At 35.8% G+C, this 21,063-nt stretch overlaps 2 protein-coding genes across 2 annotated transcripts in view; one reads left to right on the top strand and one right to left on the bottom strand.

The window, feature by feature from the left end:
- Positions 1-1,340, top strand: part of LOC150080078 (ammonium transporter Rh type A-like) — a 50,746-nt gene extending 49,406 nt beyond the window's left edge. The window contains exon 9 of the mRNA XM_090381397.1: positions 1,032-1,340. Coding sequence (XP_090237523.1) covers positions 1,032-1,177 — 146 coding nt within the window. The 3' untranslated portion in view covers positions 1,178-1,340. The remainder of the gene's footprint in view (positions 1-1,031) is intronic.
- A 301-nt stretch (positions 1,341-1,641) lies between these two features.
- On the bottom strand, positions 1,642-18,386 carry LOC150080077 (ribosomal RNA-processing protein 7 homolog A). Its single transcript, XM_090381264.1, has 3 exons — positions 17,914-18,386; positions 11,273-11,425; positions 1,642-2,055 (listed from the first exon to the last, which is right to left on the bottom strand). Exons 1-3 carry the CDS (start codon positions 18,275-18,277, stop codon positions 1,799-1,801), a joined length of 774 nt encoding a protein of 257 aa, XP_090237390.1. The 5' UTR covers positions 18,278-18,386; the 3' UTR covers positions 1,642-1,798.
- Between the last annotated feature and the right edge of the window lie 2,677 nt (positions 18,387-21,063).

Raw genomic sequence — 21,063 nt, 5'->3', positions numbered from 1 at the left:
GCAATAAAAAAAAATATTGAGTGGTGATCATGCAAATTTCTATTTTTTCATTATTGTTTTGATTTTAAATCTGCGTTATTTGTGTTAAAATTCAAGAAGTATGACTGTGAAAAAAAAATCAATCTTGCACTGTTGTTACAGCATGCACCAAAGCACCAGCTCAACTTTATATTAAATTTTTTATTTAAAAAAATAAAATTTTAAATTAACAAAGAACAAGCACCCTTCTTTATTTAACATTTTTCAAAAATATGCATTCTGTATGGTGTACAATGATGTACACCAATAAAACAATACAACTAGTACTGTGTGAAATTGGTGATGTACACCAATTTCACACAGTACTAGTCGATCCAGGAAAGGTGTATCATTACTAGTACTGTGTTTTGTTTTGTTTTTTTTTTCCAATGTAATTGTGTCCCTTATATTGCTGAAATGACAGAGCAAAGCACACTTTTTTTAAACATTGTTTCAAAAAAAAAAAAAATGTTGAACTTTGTATGTGGCTTAGCCTGGCTTTTCTCCTCCACCCCCAATTTCACACTTAAAGTTAGCTTTAAATTTAGTAAAGAAAATTTGCTTAGCCTAATGCACCTCACAGTGCACTATTGATTAAAGTGCCCCTGGATTTATTTGCTTATACAAAAACGAAAAAAGTGACTTCACAGAAAAATTAAAATCCAGCAGGAAGAGCAACAGTAAGACAAAAACAAACAGTTTGTAATAATTAAATTAAAACTCAGTCCTATACAAAAGAGGTGACGTGCTGATTCTGATATTTTGAAGGAAGCAGAATGAACAAATCATTCATACCCTTACTCAATAGTAAATGCATATTCTATAAAGTACAGTGTTGATGCCTTTTCAGCATTTTATTTCACCCTATGTTATGTCTTTTAAACCCCATAAAATTGATTGGTATTGTCATTCTTTCAACAGCTGACCATATCAATGCTAAAATTTTGGGTTGTCATCAGTTTGACCTGAGTTGTTTCAATTTTTGTGACCTAATGTATTCTTATATCTTGCAGGTCTCATCACATGTCTTCCTGGTTTTGAATTGCCACCATCAGATAATCTATTTCATGACAACTCCTTCTGGATACTACCTGAAGAAGAAGATGATCCAAAACAAAAGTCTAAAATTTGTGTAGAAATACAGAATACTAAATTTTGATAATACAACAATAAAGCAAAGTGTCCTGTGAAATATTATTTGATTTGTTTTACCGTTACAGTATCATAGCCATTAACTCCCAAAATATGGTTGTGGAGTCTGTTTAAAAGATCAGACATGAAAGCTTAAGTAACTGAACCGTGCCAATTAAAGTACTGTGTAAATGTCCTCTCGTTTAGTTGCCTTGTACCATTTTGCATTAAGATTTTTGTTTTTCTACCACAACTTTACTGTATTATGTCCTTTTGATATAAAATTCAATAAAAACCACAGAAAATAAAATTAATGTTTCTGAGAAATTTAATATTAATAAATTCTACAATTTTTCGGAAATTTTTTTATGTAACTGAATGAAATTTTCCCATAGAAATGCTAGCTTTTCTCATGTTAGTCACAATCAACTTACATTTTCAAGGAACAGTATTAGCTTTTTGTCCTATGTTGCATTAATTAAAATAAATACATGCTACAAATTAAGTGGGCTTGAAATACTTCAGTTCAGGTTTGGTGCCCCCCCTGGAGAGAATTATAGCAATAGCTTGAAATAAGCAAAACAACAAACACAAGCAGAATTAGTTTAAAGCCTTTTAATTAAGGTATTTACAAAATACAAGAAATAAGTTAGTAAGGCTTAAATTTCCTTTCAGCTTTCTTTTTTGCAATTAACTTTTTCTGATTGTCAAATTTTTCACTCATTTCTGTCATTTGTTTTAATTTGGATTCTTTCACCTGAAAATTATAAAAGTTCACCAATTCCTGTTGTTTCCTTCTCTTTTTAAATTTACTTGAGGCATTTAAAGAGGTCGCATCAGTTACAGGAGCAACTGATTTCTTACTACGTTTGGTGACAGTTATCCAACCTTCTTCATCTGCTTCACCTATACAATTTTTTGAAGAAAAAAAAATATATATAATACATGACAATTATTAAAATAAAATAGAGAAGTACAATACTAATTGATAAAAACAAAAAAAGTTATTAGAATGCCTAAAAGGCAAAAGTGAATAATCCAAAGTAAATGAGGGAACTTTATTTCACAGTAACTAAGGCAAATTACAAACCCCTCAAGAAATGGCAATTTAGTTCTCAGGTAGTGCCACTTGTCCAAAAGGCATGGAGTTTCCTTAATTAATACTCCTGGCTGGTTGGCTAGTGGCATTTCCAATATATTTAGCCTGTATTTGCTGTTATATATGTTACCTTAAAGAAAAACAGGTGGCTCAGAGGCTTGTGGTGATTCAATACACAAACACAGACAGGAAAGATTTTTCCACCTCTATTATGGAAAGGGTGTACACACATGGTATACTATGTACAATAAGTTGAAGCACAGAACAGAAATATAAACTTTTCTCATTTTTGCTCATTTATATATGAGTATAACATGGTAATCTGGTAAGGCTCAGGTCCCAAGGATTTCAGAGGTTTGACCTTAATCAGTTATCTTATCAAATGAGTGAATTACAAATACAAACTAATAACGGAAAAGATATTAAAGAATTAATGTTTACATAAAATGTAAAAGGTTTATGCAGCTGGTTTACCACAATCTGTTAAAGGATAGGAAACTGTCAGGTAGGTGTGTGTCTCTCTCTCTCTCTGCATCAGTAGTACTTAAGGAAGCGAGATTATAACTGACATTGCGGGAAACTTGGTAATTACATGTACATAAATTGAGGTGGAATAATGAACTTATACTGAGATATGAGCACAGTTTTAGCAATGCAAGCTAATAATAGTGGAGGAAGCTTATTGGTTGCTCATAACCAATCAAGGCTCACGGCAATGTTTACTTCAATCTCAACCGGTAATATATGATTGTCTAATTATACACCTTTACTGTTTCAATTTTTTTCTTAATTATTAAGAACCCCTGAACCTCACAAAATGTAAAATTTGCTGTAAATCATTAAGCAAGGTTCAAAGTACTTTCAATTACATTGACAATACTGCAGAGTTGGAGGTTAATAAGTAAAGCAGGCAGGGTGTGAAACCTAATAAATAAAGTATAAAAATAATTTTAAGGAAATAAATTATTATGCACTTTTATTTGTAATGTATGTTTTATATTTATCCATATATTTGTCATGAAAATTCCAAGCACAAAAGGTATTAGAACTTATAGTACTTAATACCTTGCTTGAATGGACAGTTGACTTTACAGTTGAATTTCTGTAATTGTAATTTTCAGGAAATACTTAAGAAGGAAGGGTTATCTGGAAAACTGAAGTTGGAGGAATAAGTGAGGAAGAAGAAAAGTTGGTTTTGTGAGTTTAAAGTTGGACAGTGAAAGGATGCCGACTGGTGGCAGCATTGTTCGGCTGGTTTGGAAGATAAGAGTGGGAATTATGGAAGCTAATTCAAAAGAACAGTGCCCATGGAAGTATCTATGAAAAGGCATGAAAAAGAAAATGTCTGTGAGGCAAAGAATGGAGAAACTTTGGTAGAGATGTGACATTACTTAACCTAGCTGCCTTCTTTTGAATGGAATCAGAATTCTGAGAGAAGTTTTGGGGGCACTGCCCCAGATGTGGGAACAATATTCCACAGTAGGGCATATTTGCAATTTATACAAGGTGAACAGCTGTTTGGAAGAAAAGTAATGCAGAAAGTAAAAGAGAAAACACAGTTTTTTTTTTTTTTAGATGCAGAGGAAGCTATGGATAGGGATTGTGTTCAATGGAAAAAGGTTATTAACATACAAGAGGGGAAAGAGTGGGGGAAAAAACAGAACCTTGAACACTTGCATTAGTGGAGAAGTTAGAAGACAGCCATCACCTCCAATGAGTTGTCAGAGAGTATTATTAATGGTCATACAGTGCAAGGAAGCTTATGCTACAACAGGAAAAAAATAAAAATAATAATAATAATAAACAAAAATTAAATAAATAATAAAAGAAAAGGAAACATAACTTATACATTTCCCTATACTATCCAGCTAACCCCTTTGAATTTCCCCAAACTGTCAGCCTCTAGCACCCATGTAGGTAACTTATTTCAGTAATTTATAACTCACTGGCTAAAATAAAACTTCCTGCAATCCAGTAAAAACAGTCAAAACATTCCCTGTTCACAACGTTAAATTAATACACCAACCGTTTAAATTAGCATAGTTTAATATTTACAAAAATAATGATATTATAAAATAATCTATTTACAATGACTGACTGACTTACTATACATTATAATATAATAAAATAAAATAAAAGTAAAAAGTTAAAATACAATAAAATATAAATACTTAAAAGTGTTAAAACTGTGCAATTGTAGCTTTCGGGGGCACCTGCCACCTTTCTCAACAATACAGCACATTAAGTAACACATCCTTAAGTATCAGGTTCACGGCACAAGTGGTTGACCAGACGCATGAGCAGTATATTTTTCGTGTGTACCAGAACCGGAAGCAGCTCGGGGGTGTGGAAGGCAGAAACGCTCATCTTTTGTGAGGATTACAGCCTCGAAAAGGGGGTGAAGCCAAACACCCCATCTCTATTCATAGTATTATTTTCAGATGAACCAATCCACAAGCTCTCGAGCCACTTGCGGTCCCAGAATTTATGCGCCCGGTCAAGGATGACAGCATTCTCTGGGGAGACCTGGTGTCGTTTTTCCCAAAAATGCCCGGCAATAATATGTATATAGTGGAGTTGCCTATATACATATAGGGAATATCAGAGCATACATATGCACAAGTGCCATTTTTGAAGAAAATGAAATCATACAGTGAATAACTAGGGCAACTGAGATGAGCAGTGGTTGAATCAACTGATAATTGGAATTCTGTCAGAAAAAGTATGCGGGGTTTGGCAGGCTGTAAGTGGAAACATTCATCATTGAGATTGGAACTGAGACCACACATATTTGTGAAATGAACGAGGAAGTGGAGGTTGAGTTCTTTTCTCATGTTAGTTACAATCAACTTAATTTTCAAGGAACAGTATTAGCTTTTTGTCCTGTTGCATTAATTAAAATAAATACATGTTATAAATTAAGTGGGCTTGAAATACTTCAGTTCAAGTTTGGTGCCCCGCTGGAGAGAATTATAGCAATAGCTTGAAATAAGCAAAACAACAAACTATACTATCCAGCTAACCTTTGAATTTCCCCAAACTGTCAGCCTCTAGCACCCATGTAGGTAACTTATTAACAAATTAGCATTAGTATTAGCATTAGTAGAGGCATTTGATGCAAGAAAGCAAGCTTATGCAGCATCAGCCAAAAAAAAAAAAAAAAACCCACTTCCACTTCACCCCTCTGTTCGTTCAAAATACCTGTCCAGCTGAGCCTTAAACTTATTTAGGCTATCAACCTCCACCACAAGGGATGGCAGTCTGTTCCACCAACCAACCACCCGCTGGCTAAAGGCAAATTTCCGCACGTCTATCCTACATCTGTCTTTCCTCAATTTGAATTTATGCCCTCTCAGGTGATTTTTCTGAGCTAGAGGAAGAATCCCATCAGCATTGAGCAATTGTGAGTGTGCTATTACTTTGAGAATTAATAATGTATTCAGCAGAAAGAAAAAGTGTAGAAGGCACATTATATGACGTAATGAAATTTTTGGACATAGTGTACACGTAGCAAGGATATACCCAGCTCCTTTACATAATGTGTCTGCAACAATGCCCCCCATATACACACTATTCGGACTTCCTCCAGTCACTATCTGGCAGAGTAGAGGCAGCTAGGTTATACACTAGCTGACTCAGAAGCCTTCTAGAGAGTTACCAATACGTTCGGTACAGTGGACTATGTACACTGTTTTAGAGCTGTATCCTTGAAATGTAAGGAAGATTTGATCTCACCATGATGTCCATCATAACATAAAAAGACATCATCAATCATAATGCATGATGGAAGAGATGGGGGGGGGTGTTGATTTGACAGAGTTTTGCTCTGGGGACTAAACATGGGTTCCGAACCCATCACTACGAGCCTCCAATAAGCAAAGTGATAGTATTGACTAGATGAAAGTCATCTACCAACTAATATTGCCTGAAAACACAGAGGGGTCGCATTCCTCCATGTGGTGTGGGCTTGACACCTGCTTGCTTTCTTGCATCATATGCCTCAACTAATGCTAATGCTTTTCCAGAAATATTTACATTAAGTATGTGACTGCCTCATCTTCTCAGCATTATTCATAATGGTCGTAACAGTCTGATCCTTGAGGTTGTCACAGATATGCCAGACAAGCTGTACTTGCTACCTGGGAGTCTAAAAGGCTGATGGAACTGATATTCGGGTGATACTCAAGTCAAGTGGACCCAATTTTGGCGAAGTCCGGACAGTCTGTGACAGCCAAATCCTCTGCTTGCACCTTCATGATGGTGGGACTGTTAGTAATCCTGGGTATAACCTCCATGCACAAGTACAAGGTGGGTGACCACCCAGGTGTGAACCAACGTAAGCAGGGGTCGAGGTGTGGCGCCCACATCACATGGAGGAACGCCGCCCCTCTATTTTACCAGGCAGTACTAGGTGGTAGATGACTCTCATCAACCGGTGCAATACCACCACTTTGCTTATTGGATGCTTGAAGTGGTGGAACCTATCTTTAGTCCCCAGAGCTAAGTTCCGGTCAACCCTTCCCCATCTCTTCCATCATGCAGTATGACTGATGCCCTTTGAGGTTATAATGAACATCATGGCGAGATCCAATCTTCCTTACATTTAAGGGGTACAGCTCCAAAACGGTGTTTGCAGGCCAGCCGCTAGTTAGTACACTGGACTGAACCTATTGGTAACTCTTTAGGAGGCTTCTGGATTCACTAGTGTATAATCTTGCTACTTCTACTCTGCCAGATAGTGACTGGAGGGAGTCCAAGTAGTGTGTATGTGGGAGGGCATTGTCAAGGCCACGTTATTTCAAGGATCTGGGTATATCCTTACCATGTGTATGCCATATCCAAAAATTTCATTACTTCATACAGCATTCCCCCCCCCCCAACTTTTTCTTAATATTGAATACACCATGAATTGTCAAACTAATAGATCTAAACCTCCCAAACACTTCCTAGTTCATTTCACAAATATACGTTGTCTCAATTCTAATCTCAACGATGTCCATTTCCAGTTGCAGTCTGCCAAACCCCATGCACTTTTTCTAACAGAATCTCAATTATCAGTTGATTCAACTACTGCTCATCTCAGTTGCCAAAATTATTTGCTGTATGATTCCTTTCGCCTCAAAGGTGGTACTTGTGCATGTCTGTTCCGATATTCCCTGTCAGAGACTTGGTAATTTGGAATCTCCTCTTTTTGATCTTCTCTGGGTTAAAATCTCTCTACTCATTGTGTCAAATTCATCTGTTATCTCTATCGTTCTCCCAACTCCACTAATCACTTGGGGCTCTTTGACTTCCTCTCTTTGCAACTTGACTTTCTTCAGTCCAACTTTCCTGGTAATAAAAGTGAGGTAATTTTCCTTGGTGATTTTAATGTTCACAATTCCAGCTGGCTTCCATTTTCTAGTCACACCGACAAAGCTGGTAGAGATGATGAGGCTTCTGCAATTACTAATGACCTTGCACAAATTGTTCATTTACCTACAAGAATACTGGACAATCCTAATCATACAGCCAACACGCTTGATGTTTTTCTCACAAACAACCCTTCTAAGTACACGGTCAAAGTGAGAGGTCCTTTAGGCACTTCAGATCACAACTTGGTGATTGTCTCTTCTTCAATGGAACCTTTATCTAATGGCTATTCCCAACCTCGTGTTGTTTGGCATTACAAGAATGCAAAATGGGATGACCTGTGAAATTTCTTTTCTTCTTTTCTTTGGTCGGATTAGTGTTTCAAAGCTTCTGATGCCAATGTTTGCTCAGATCGTGTCAGTGAAATTATTCTTGGTGGAATGGAATCCTTTATACAACGCTCCACTTTAAAATCTCATCCTTTATCTAACCTTGGTTTTCCAATAAATGTGCTAAGGCTGTTCAAGAGAAGAATGTTGCATATCATAATTGGCTTGTTTCCAGTTCTTCAGTTTCATTTTCTGCCTATACCAAAGCTCGCAACAATTGTAAAGCAATTATTAATCATTCGAAACCAGATTTTGAACAGGCTAAGAGAAGAAAACTTGCTTCTTGTGCTAATGGTAACCAAGCATTCTGGTCTCTTGCCAAAACTATTGGCCGCAACTTTTGCCCATCTCTGCTCCCACCTCTGTCCAAACCAGATGGTTCTGTTGTCACTTCAGCCAAGGATAAAGCTAACCTGCTAGCATCCCATTTTTCTTTCAACTCATATATTAATGATCTTGGTAAAACATCTCCCACCATTCCCAACACGCTCCATTCATTGCCTCCTGTGGTCTTCCATCAAAAGGAAGTCAGAAGGATTCTGACGAATCTTGATGCTAAATAAGCTCCAGGTCCTGATGGTATTTCTCCACTTGTTATCAAAACCTGTGCTCCGGACCTTACTCCTGTTCTTTGCTGCTTTTTTCACTTTCTTATTCCAAAGGTGTTTTTCCTTCTGCTTGGAAATTTTCTCATATGCAGCCAGTTCCTAAAAAAGGGTGACAAATCCCTCCCATCCAATTATCATCCCATTGCAATTACTTCTACCCTTTCTAAAGTAATGGAGAAATCAATTAACCGCCAACTCTTAAACTACCTAGAAACCTTCCGTCTGATCAACAATTGCCAGTATGAATTCTGTCAGAGTCGCTCCACTGGTGATTTTCGGGATTATGTTAACCATTTATGAACAAATTCAATGGAAAAGTTCGGTGAAACACAAGCAGTTGTTTCTCTTGACATCTCAAATGCTTTCGATCATGTCTGGCATAAAGGTCTTCTAAACAAGCTTCCATCTTATGGTTTGCCAACTGTTTTTTGTAATTGGTTATTCAGTTTTCTCACGGATCGCTCACTGAGGGTGATGGTAGATGGCTCTCTGTCTTCTAACTTCTACACTTATGTGTAGAAGTTAGAAGACTAATGCTGGTGTCCACCAAGGTTCATTTCTTTTCCCCACTCTTTTCCTCTTGTATATTAATGACCTTCTTCCATAGACTGGAAATCCTATCCATAGTTTTGCCGATGATAGCACATTGCATTCCACTTTCCATTTTGAGAAACCTTGCCCTGCTCAATCAGCTTCAACTTCTCGAATATCCACTAGAAATTCCTTAAATGCCAATCTTCAGGTAATTCTCCAGTGGGGCAAAGACAACTAAGTTGATTTCAACCCTTCTACAACTCAGTCTTGTCTTATATCTCGCAAATAGGATTCTTCTGCTCCTATGCTTATCTTTGGTGACACTCCAATTTCTACGCAAAATGATATATTTCTTTTGGGAATTACCCTGACTTCTAATCTCTCTTGGCACAAGCACATTAAAAATATTGCTTCCTCTGCATCTAAAAAACTTGGTTTTCCCTTTCTTCCAAACAGCTGTTCACCCTGTACAAATTGCAAATCCGCCCTACCATGGAATATTGTTCCCACACCTAGGCCAGTGCTCCCAAAAACCTCTCTCAGCTTCTAGATTCCATTCAGAAGAGGTCAGTTAAGTTAATTAATGACTCTTCTCTAACAGAGTCTCTCCACTCGCTGTCTCATAGATATACTGTTTCTGCTGCATGCATTTTCTACAGATACTTCCATGTGCACTGTTCTTCTGAATTGGCTTCTATAATTCCCGCTCTCTCTTTCAAAACAGTCCAAACACGTGCTGCCACCAGCGAACATCCATTTACTGTCCAACTTCAAACTCACAGAACCAACTTTTCATCTTCCATGTTTATTCATCCAACTGCTGTTTTCTGAAACAACCTTCCTTCTTCAGTATTTTCTGAAAATTACAGTCTACAGAAGTTCAAGTCTAATGTCAACAAATATCTTTTTTTCATCTTCTCAACCTCCAACCCAAGCACGGTACTAAGTACTATAGGTTCTAATACCTCTCGTGTTTGGGGTTTTCATAAAAAAAAAAAAAAGGTAGAAGGTGCTAAGTTTGTCTTGCACACCTCTGAACACCACTTACCAGATTCCATACAACGAATAATGTCCATTTTTCACTTAATTGTTAGTGATTTGCGGCTTTTTAAACATGTGCCAGCACAGATTCACCACTTCACTTACAAGACATGGTTGCACAATTTATTTAAAATAATAAGGCACTAATGAACACAGGAAAATATTAAAATTTAAGGCACAGCTCACAACACATGCACACTAGCATACAAGGAGAAAGCAACTGATGTGAACATTAGTGCCGCCTAGGTATCCACTTCCTGTGCTGCATTTATGCTTGTTTTTTTTCAATTTTCTTTTTATTTTATCATTATTATTTTAAAAGGGTGTCAATGTGAAAAAGCGTAAAATGAAGTCAAAGCTGTACCTACCTTACTTTAAAATCTAATTTAATTTAACCTTCTTGTGGGCAATGAAACAATACAATATAATTTGCAGTTTATATCTGCTGCTTTAAAATTTTACACATTTTTTTTCCTAATCTTTGTGAACACATTGGAAATTATCTCACAGACCGGCACTATTATGTGGATCAGCAATAGGGAATTGTTCTAACATTTGCAAATTTTGCACCAAGAACCATCATGATGGTGTGCTCATATTTTGCTTACAATATTTGATAGTCACACAAACAGTTTACCAAAAAAGGAAGAAAAGCTGACAATTTTCAATGCTCAAAGAGTTGAAATGAGGTAAAAACATGTAGTGCCAATATGTCAAACAATGTGTAAGGGTTGGTAAAACTTATCTCTCTTTATGACACTCAATGACTAGCAATTAGCTAGAAATTTTTTTAGGAAATTTCTTAGAAAATTCTTTTAAAAATGCCCAAGTTTAATTTACGACCTGATTATTCTAACAGCATCATTAAAATGAGATTGTGTATGAATAAACATAGCAGAGTAATAATGCTATATCTTCTACTCTGAGATGTTTATTACTATATCTTTGCTATACTATATCTTTTTTTTTTTATATTAAAAACTATAAGCTGGTATACAAAAGCTTGAAAAAATGTGTGTACAAAAACATGTTAATAAAATAAAATTATCTAGATATGTATTTTTCCCCCCAAAAGCAACTACAATCAATATTTATCTTACCTAGATCTCTGGCATTTTGTTTCAATTCTTCTTGTCTCTTATCATATTCCCTTATGTATTTCTCCACCTTTGCTTCAAGTTCTTCTAAACTAGGTACATTTGTGTACTTTTCCCAAATCTCATCCATAACTCCAGGAAGACGTATTCTTTTATCTATATATATAAATAAATTTTTAGTGATTGGAATGCCAAATATTCATAAAGCTAAAAAGATATACGGTATATACACATGGACTCTGATGTAGGATGGTGATGTATAAATGCATGCACATTACATGGTCAGTTCAAAAATGCCATTATCAATATGTATATTCAATTTAACAATAATTTAATATTTGGAAGCATTAACACAGTTAAAGCTATTTTTGGCTAAATATAAATTATGAAACACAATCTTCCATTGTGTTTCTGCCAGCAGGATTAAAGCTGCATAGTCAGAACTGTCTGCAGTATACATGTGGCCTGGGGCAAGGTAGTATACCTTGTCCCAGGTCCCACCAAGATACAGTATATACTAATATAACCCCTTACCATGTGGATTCACAAAGAAAAACAATAAAATGATAAAAAATTATTAACAAGAATTAAATTTATTAAGAATATTAATAATTCAATTCTTATTTTAATTTTAAAAATTTGTTTTATTTCACCAGTATGCAAGAAAGCAGGCTTATATAGCATCAATCAAAAAAAACCTACCCACTTCACCCATTCATACCCTCCAAGAATTTGACTACTTCTTCCTTAAATTTATTCAAACCACCCACCTTTCACAAAAACAGATGGAAGCCTGTTCCAACAATCAACTACCTGCTGGCAAAATGCAAACTTCTGCACATCTATCCTGTAACCATCGTTCTTTCTGCATGTAGTATCAACAAGAGGAAGAATGCCATGAACTTACTCAATCCATTCAATGCCTTACACACCTCAATCAGATCTCCCTGCAGGAGATCTGACTGAGGTGTTTAAGGTCTTGAATGGACTGACCTAGTCTCCACATGCTGCAATTTGCAGAACTGAAACCTTTCTTGGTAAGAGAACCCTTCTGTTCCCTTCACCAATCTGGCTGCCCTTCTCTACAACTGTTCCAGCAATCTACATCCTTCTAAAGTCAGTCCTCCAAACTTGTATACAGAATTCAAGATGTAGCCAAACTATGGCCATGTACACAGGGATACTCATCTTCTTACCCCTGCTAAGTTAGGAATAATTACAGACAGTATTATATATTTATATTAAGGCTCTGTATGCAAATATTGGGAGCTGTCAATGAATTTCTTACTGTCACATTACAAACAAATAGGTCCCGGAAAGAGAATATTATGCTATTTATTTGTAATATAGTATCAAGAGGCACTGGATTAGGGTTTTATGGAGTTCCTTTAAAGGAACTGTATGATTGGGGGGGGGGGGCAGGTACAAAAATTGCACATACTTCGAGTGACCATAGTTCACGCTCATGACTTCTCACTACAGCTCAACTGGTTGGCTTCTGAAGAAGGTTGCCTGACAAAATTATCCAGTTTTTCTTCTGGCAGATTGGAAGAAAATGGTTCTTAAAGTCAGGTGGTATTTAATCCAGATCAATTAAATCCCTTTCATGTGCATATGAATCATCCAGCAGCAGTGTCGGAACAAGGTGTTTTCGTGGCCCAGGCAGAAAAATGTTTCAGCGCCCCCTTTACTAAGGCTATATATACATATATTTTTCATGATTTGCAAAATTTGACACCCTTAAAGAATGGTGACCTGATCAAGGGCCCTGCTATCCCATGCCTTAATCCAGCACTGCCCAGCAGTGAATATGTTAACAAAATACTTGTTATGAAAATTTCTGATAATGCACATCAACCCTTTCCCATGAAACTTACCACCCTAACTTCATTATCCCTTATTTCAGTATTACTAACATTGGAAATTATAATGTATTAAATACTGAGCTCAGTTACACATAAGCCTATAAAAATATTAAATGCTGAATAAATTCATACGAAACCTCATAGAAAAACTGAATAAAACTCTCCTTCCATTTTCATATTTGTAATAATGCACTAAGAATAACAAAGTGCTTTCCTGCTCTTCAACTACTCATCCTCCACAGATGGTTCTGGTTTTTTAATTAAAAGTAAAAAGAATTTTAAGAAAAATAAAAGGTCACCTTTCTACTTTATATAAAATGTATCAAATGTTTAAAGTTTGAAGCATAGGGCATCCTAGGCACAGTCCCCCACTAACAATATCACTGCTGTTGAGACAGCTCCGTACCTAGCTCATGACTTCTCAATGTCACAATATTCAAAGAAAACCAAACTACATTTAACTATGAACTGACTTTGTACTGCATTGCTTTCAAACAAATGCCATCAACAAAAGGAAATCTGCTATTTATTTAAAATATGAAATGCCACAATAGTCTGTTTCAAGATCTACTGGACTTTCACTGGATAAGAGGTGGTCACTAGTGACAATTAGTTGACAAAACAATGGTAAAGTATATGTTCCATATTAGTTGCCATGTAGAATATAGTTAGAACCTGAAGTATAAAATAGCTACTTAGACAGCTTGTAATTAAAACGAAGTTTGTTCTAAAATGAGTATTAAGGTAACTGAATTAATTAGGCAATTAAAGGACCACCAGCCATACAAAAGAGCAGTCAAAAAATTCCTGCTACTTTTCATCACAATAATTTCACAATTTATTATTTAACCATTTATTTGATAACTGAAATCTTGATCACTTAGACAGAAACTTGAAAACAGATAGTTCAAATTTAAAGTTTCGATTAATTAAAAACAGTTAGACTACAACCTCATAGTCAAATACTCTTTCCCCCCTCCCCTTTGGCCTATCATCTGACAGGGGCAAGGATCCTAACTTTCATGTTTCATCCCCAAGGATTGAATATCCTGCCTTAATGTTCAATATATGTCACTGGCTTTTGGGTGCCAAGAACAAATATAAACAATGAATGCTGTTGACCTGACTGCATTAAAGAGTAACCATAGTTCACTCTTTAATGAGTGAACTCTTTAAATATCAGAAACGCTCAGATGTATGTTTTGAGACCTCCGAGTACAGACCCATACCAAGGATTTTATGAGGGGTAAGCAATGTTGCCAACTGTACTATAATTATAGTATTTGTACTATAATTGAATCATAATGTACTATAACATTAAGCTGTATTACTTAAATACTATAATTTTTAAGATAATGTTATCATTTAAAAATTTACAGACATTTTATGAAAATTAAATTTTATCAACTAATTTTCTTGAAATAAAATTTTTACTTCTATTTTATAGAGTATTTTTATTTGTATTTATAATAAAGTTTCAACACTTCTATTGCTTTACTGCACCTGTGTTGCAGCGCAGCATACAGTGAGCACAATGCATTGCTATTCCATGATCATCAAATGTAAACATTAAAAGCGAGAGTCACATGTTTGATGAACATTCAAAACAATGAAACTGCTTAGAGTATTTAGTTTGTTGCTGCTAATATTTTTTTATCATAATACATTATTAGTGTTCAGTGCAACCCTTTTTGCTCTCCAAATTAACCAAATGACAAAAAAAAAAAAAAAAAAAAAATTGCTGCTAGGGGCAGACAGGTTTACCTTATTACATCTGTACATCCCAAATTAGATCCAATATAGATTATGATGTTCCTATATATGACTCTGCTAGATGGGTTGAATTAAGACAACGTGATCCTATACATGATGCATTAAGAATTTCCAAAAATGCACCACAGTGCCCAAGATATACCAATTTAACAATGAAACATATTCTACTAGGCTGCACACTTTATCACAATTACAAGAACCTGTTGAACTTACTGAATATATCTTAAATGCAAATATATCTTAACTCTTCTAATTTCTAAAGTCAATACAACACCTTCCAAATGGAGCACATTAGCACTATTTGAACTTTTATGAACTGACAGACAATATGACAACAAGATCATTTGCAACACTATAAATACACTCATACTACAATTATTTTTAATATGAAATTAATTATTCAGAAATAATGATAAAAAAAAAAGTATATATATCACATGAACTGCAGTTCAGATGAAGTAAGAACTACACCAAAAAATAATAAATAAAATAAAATAAATAAATAAAAGGGAAGGAATGCAACGTTACTAAAAGATCATAAAAATACAGAAATACAAAAAAAATTCAGAAAAAATGGGAAAGTAGATGAATTTAAAAGGCTGGCTAACAAAAGATGGAGAATCTCAATTTTAAAACAGATGTGAATTACGCAACATATGTATTACAGCTGTGTTACGCATTATTACTACTAATTTGCAAATAAAAAGCACAAAATTCAGGAAAAATATTATAATGAAAACTAAAAAATTTCTCAGTTTATGTGACCAGCAAATACTTTTCAAACTGCTCTGCAAAATGTAACATTTTGTTGTGAGTAGCAGATCATCCCACAATTTGATTAAAAAATATCTTCCCCCAAGATATTAATAACCATAGAATACTATATGTTATATAATATTCTATGGTCATTAATATATAAACAGTAAACATGGCATATTATATTTACTTGAAATACTATAATTTTTATATTAGTGGCAAACAATACAAGAAAGTCAGCTTATACAGAATCAGCAAAGAAACGAAAAAAATCACCTCACCTGCCCATCCCCTCTAATGCCTATCTAGTCTTCCTTGAATTTATTCAAACTACCTACTTCTCTAACATCAGATGGAAATTTGTTCCAAGAATCAGTCTGAGCAAAAGAAAGGATTCAATCAGCATTAACCTTACTCAAATTTCCATCCATAACCATTAAAAGCCTTAAGCACCTCAATCAGGCCTTCTCACAAGTGCCTAGTCTCTAGATGTTGCAATTTGCAGAACTGAAGACTTTCCTGGTAAGAGCACCCTTTTGTTCCTCTTACTAATCTCTGCACCTGTTCCAACAGGTCCACATCCTTCCTAAAATGAGGCTTCCAGGCCATGTGCAGTATTCAAGATGTGGTCTAACCCAGTGGTGTGCAAACTATGGGGTGCGACCCCTCTGGGGGTCGCAGAAATTTTTAAATAAAATTAGTTTTTGTGTACACGGAAGACAAAAAAACCTGTTGTTAAAATTACTTTTTCAATACTGTAAGTGTGGAGACTTTACTACTCAAACGAAGCTTGAGATACGAATGAACCCTATTGCCAGTCTTTATTTTTTAGGGTGGTTTCATGTGTGATGCAGGCGGCTTTCTTACTTATTGTCCTTGTGGATAATATGGCTTAATCTGCTCACTGGCTATGGACACAGAGAAAGCAGCTGGCTAGTGTGACTTCTCAGTATGTATTAATACTTCTCAGTACTACTCAATTGCTGCACCGGAATCCCTCTAGCTTTAATTCGTGCTTCCTACAGCAAAAATTTCTGAAATTGCCTAAAGACCAGAGGAGAGAATATGCGGTGGCAGTAAATAGCAAGTCTGTTGCACACACGCTTTATTCTGCTACGTAATTCGGTGCTTTCCCGTCAACTTGGAAGTGTTTTTTATTCTTCTGCTACTTTTTATATTATTGTTGTTGTTAAGAAGAAAAAAATATATATTTTACCACGGACAATTGGGTAATCAGAACAAAACAGTCCAGGAGTGACGACAATAATGTTGCTACAGATACATCAGAAACTGAAAGGGTAAGAAATGTATCATGTGAAATTTTGGATACTAACGTTATTTCAAATGTACTCAACTCTTCAACGTGATTCCTACAGCAACCACCAATTTCTGGTAGAGAGCCATCATATTCCAAATCAAAAATAATAAAAATGAATAGAAAATATCAAGAAGAATTTATGAAGTACAGCTTTACTTTACTTAGTGTTGTTTATGATGAGCAACATCCTGCGTGCATAATATGTTACGAAAAACTGGCTAATGAAAGCATGAAACCTATTAAATTAAAAAGACACTTACAAATGAAATATCCAGAGATAATGAAATAAAACTGAATCCTTGTTCAAAAGACACAACGATGCCATACAAGGTCTGAAATCTTTCATGAAGAAACACTGCAATTCCATGTAAAGCTTTTAGAGCATCGTTGGAAGTTTCATATTTAATAGGAAAAAAATTGAAATCACATACTATTGCTGAATCCCTTTTTCTCCCTGCTGCAATAAAAATTATTTCAATTATGCCTGGAGAAAAGTACAGTAATGATTTAAATACCATTCTTCTATCCAGAGACACAGTTATCTATTACATTAAAACACATAAAATTCAGTTTATTAAATCGATTGAGAGAAAGTCCAATTTTTTCAATACAGTTAGATTACTGCTACCCGTGTTGCAGTAGAATACGATGATTACTGTCATTAACCATCCTGCAAACTTAGACAAAGTCTTATATGCCTTCTTCAATATTAATAAATATGAAAAACAACCATGGGCTCAGCACTGAAACCTGGAGGATATTTTGCACTAAACCCCACTTGCAAAAGTTGGCAAAACTGCAGTCGGGTATGGAAAATTTCCACAAAGCACCGAAGAGTTACCGGTTAGTAGCACTCCGGAGTTACTAATCGGTACCTCTGCTTTTACTCTTAAAATGTCGTATAATATAAATAAACGGAAGTGCTTACACACCTTTGCAAATATAGCGAATTTCACTGGGATTCATTTGCACTGCCCTCTCAGCCGACGAACTCTGATGATAAACAACATAAGACGCTTTCACAATCTTCGGATTTTCAGTTTTATCTGAAGATACTTCAAACGTCACACGTTCAATAGAACCAAACTCAACGAATAAACTTTGGATACACTCATCAGTCCAATAAAACGGAACATTAGCAATAAACAATGTTCTGTTTTTTGGTTTTTCTGGATCTTCTTCTTTTGATTGATGTCTGCAGTAAAAAACTGTATGAGGAACAGCACTTTCATCAGAATATTTCACGCGCATTACATAATAGCCACGCAAATTCAAAGACTTGCTAGATACAGCCATTTTTGGCTGCACCTAAAGCATGATAAACATAAATATGTACCAACTTCCTTCAATTAACACATGGCACTGGCATACAAATAATACACATGATATTCAAATACGAGCGAAAAACAAAGATGGACTCTCCAACTAAAAGCGCCATCTAAGATATCGTTTTTAGAAAATATATACGTCTGGTGTACTAATTTTAATTATTTGATACTAGAGAGCTATTAAGTGCTCGATATTTCCTATATTCTATTATATTATGAATCAACAGGGCTTACCTTTATTTTGATATAGGGAGCTTCTTTTCCAAGGAGAAGAAGGACAAGGAGAGTTGGAAAAGATATATCAAAATAAAGGTAAGCCCTGTTGATTCATCATTTTAATTAATAAAAGACTTCACTTATGCATGGGTAATGCTTAAGTGATTAATTAATTTAACATTTTAAATATTGCTAATATTAATTAAAAATTTAATTAATTTTTATATTGATAGTATTTTTAAATAATAATATTTAAGTAATCATTTTAATTCGTTAACAATCAATAACACTTGAGTAATAACAAAATAATTATCCCGGGGTTCACATCTGGTGAGTAATGGGCTTGGAAAACCCAGGGTCCTGAGCTGGATATCATCATCATTCTTCTCTCTCTAAGGATAACTCGGTAATTTTTTTTTTTTTTTTTTGGCTGGTGCAGCATAAGCCTCAGGCTTCCTTGCACCATATGGATAATGATAATAATAATAATAATAATCAACAGCAGGAACACCAGGTAATCAACACCAAGAACTATACATGTGTGGACATGTGTTTTTGTAATGGGGAGCACCTGGAACGTCAGTTCATCTCTGCCCCCATATCTCTGTGAAGAACAGTACCACTGTAGAAGGGCCAGAAATAAGTAGTGTATGACCGCTTGGCTACCCAGAATCATGATTCACCTTGACAGATGATTCTGGATACTCGTCCATACCACGAGAAGGTGGGCGAGTCTCAATGGAGCTCGCACTGCCTCAATTCAAGACTCTGACCCACCTGATGTTGGCAAAAGATGGGCCAGATTCCTCTGGAAGCCCACTGCAGAGGGAAAAAAAAAGGGATTTCCCGTGGTGTTAAAAAAAAAATAATAATAAAATAAAAATATATAAATAATAATAATAAATAAATAAAATAAAATAAAAATAAATAAATAATAATAAAAAATAAATAAAATAAAATAAAAACCAGGAACTATAGAAAATACATCACAAAGAGCCCAGAATGTCAGATGACACTCTTGGCAATGCCACCTGGCCTCAGAAACGATCCAAAACATCACCGCGGCTTGTAAGGTGATCACCCAGACTGAGTACACTCATAGACACAACCAGTTAACCAGGCTAATACATCACAAGCTAGCGAGGAAATACCAGTTGAACAAAGAAAGTGTACCAAACTACAAGTACAAATCCCATACAGTACTAGGGACCTCAACCCACAAGCTGTACTGGGACCGCGCCATAATAACGGATAGGACAATCCCACACAACAGACCGGACATAACCCTTGTGGACAAGAAGGAAAAGGCTACCTATCTGATTGACACAGCGGTACCCAACACTGGCAACCTGTAGAAAACCCATTGGGAAAAAATCAGGAAGTACGCGAACCTAAGACAGGAAATCAAAGAGATGTGGCATATGCAACAAGTAACCCCCATCTCGATCATCGTGTCAACCACAGGTATAATGCCAAAGACCCTAATTAACAGCCTAGTAGCAATAGGGCTCGCAGCGAACACCTACAAGGAACTCCAGAAAGTCGAAATCCTGAACACCTGTAGGATAGTCAGAGAGTTCCTCGACCAAAAGTAACACCAGACATAACAACAATCACCCGGTGTACTTGGTAGTAATACCCGTCACGAGGTGGAACCCCAATCAGGGAGAAATAATATAAGAACAATAATAATAATAAAGAGAAGGACAATGATGACCAAGAGACGCCAACACCACCCGAAATTTGCCATGGAGATAATTGCCCTGATAATTGTGGAAAGAAGGAAGAAGGGGCCTGATAGACCTCATTGAGCAACAGAAGACAGCGATAGTTAACCTGAAGGATTACTTCCAGAAACACACAGTAGCACTCCACCAGGCCATAAAGCAGATGTACCACTCAACCTAAGCGAGGCGTCTCCCCACAACCAGGAGGTACAAACGAAGCTAGAAAGATGAACAGAGAAAACACTCCACAGCAAACACTACAATGATCTCCACCAAGAGTGCAGTGATCCCCATGAAGAGAGCAATTACGGCTTGACGCATAGATTGAAGTAATTAATCAATTGGTTCAAAGAAACGGCCTTACTTTCATCACTCCGCATCAAGAAATTTTTAAAAGCATTTGATCCTCAAGGAGAATCTTCAGTTGGAGTATCCAATTGAAGATTCTTCTGTATGCTTGAAGGATGGTCAATTTGACCTTTCAAAATATGCACTCTATTTTTCCAAATTGTTTAACGCAAAAGTTTTAGGTAGCATCTATCATTTTGTGTCCCTTGGCTAATCGCGTTGGTCTTTATAACTGTTCCAATAGATCCATGTCCCTCTTCAAATGCAGTGACCGATGACGATGGTTAGGCTCCAGATGCAGCCTAACTGTCGTCTCATACAATGGGATAATCATCTTGTTCCTGCTGGAAAAATTCCAATATCATTGACAGAACCCGATGAGCTGATTTAGCAGCCTATCTGCACTGCTTACAAAAATTTCATGCCGGTCTGTACAATGAACAAAAGATAAAAAAAAGGGGGG

The sequence above is a fragment of the Mastigoproctus giganteus genome, chromosome 9 (assembly GCF_048544385.1).
Source record: "Mastigoproctus giganteus isolate SK-2022 chromosome 9, ASM4854438v1, whole genome shotgun sequence".
In the NCBI taxonomy this organism is placed as follows: Eukaryota; Metazoa; Arthropoda; class Arachnida; order Uropygi; family Thelyphonidae; genus Mastigoproctus; species Mastigoproctus giganteus.
Note: the sequence above shows the minus strand (reverse complement) of the source record. Positions and strands in the feature narration are given on the sequence as shown.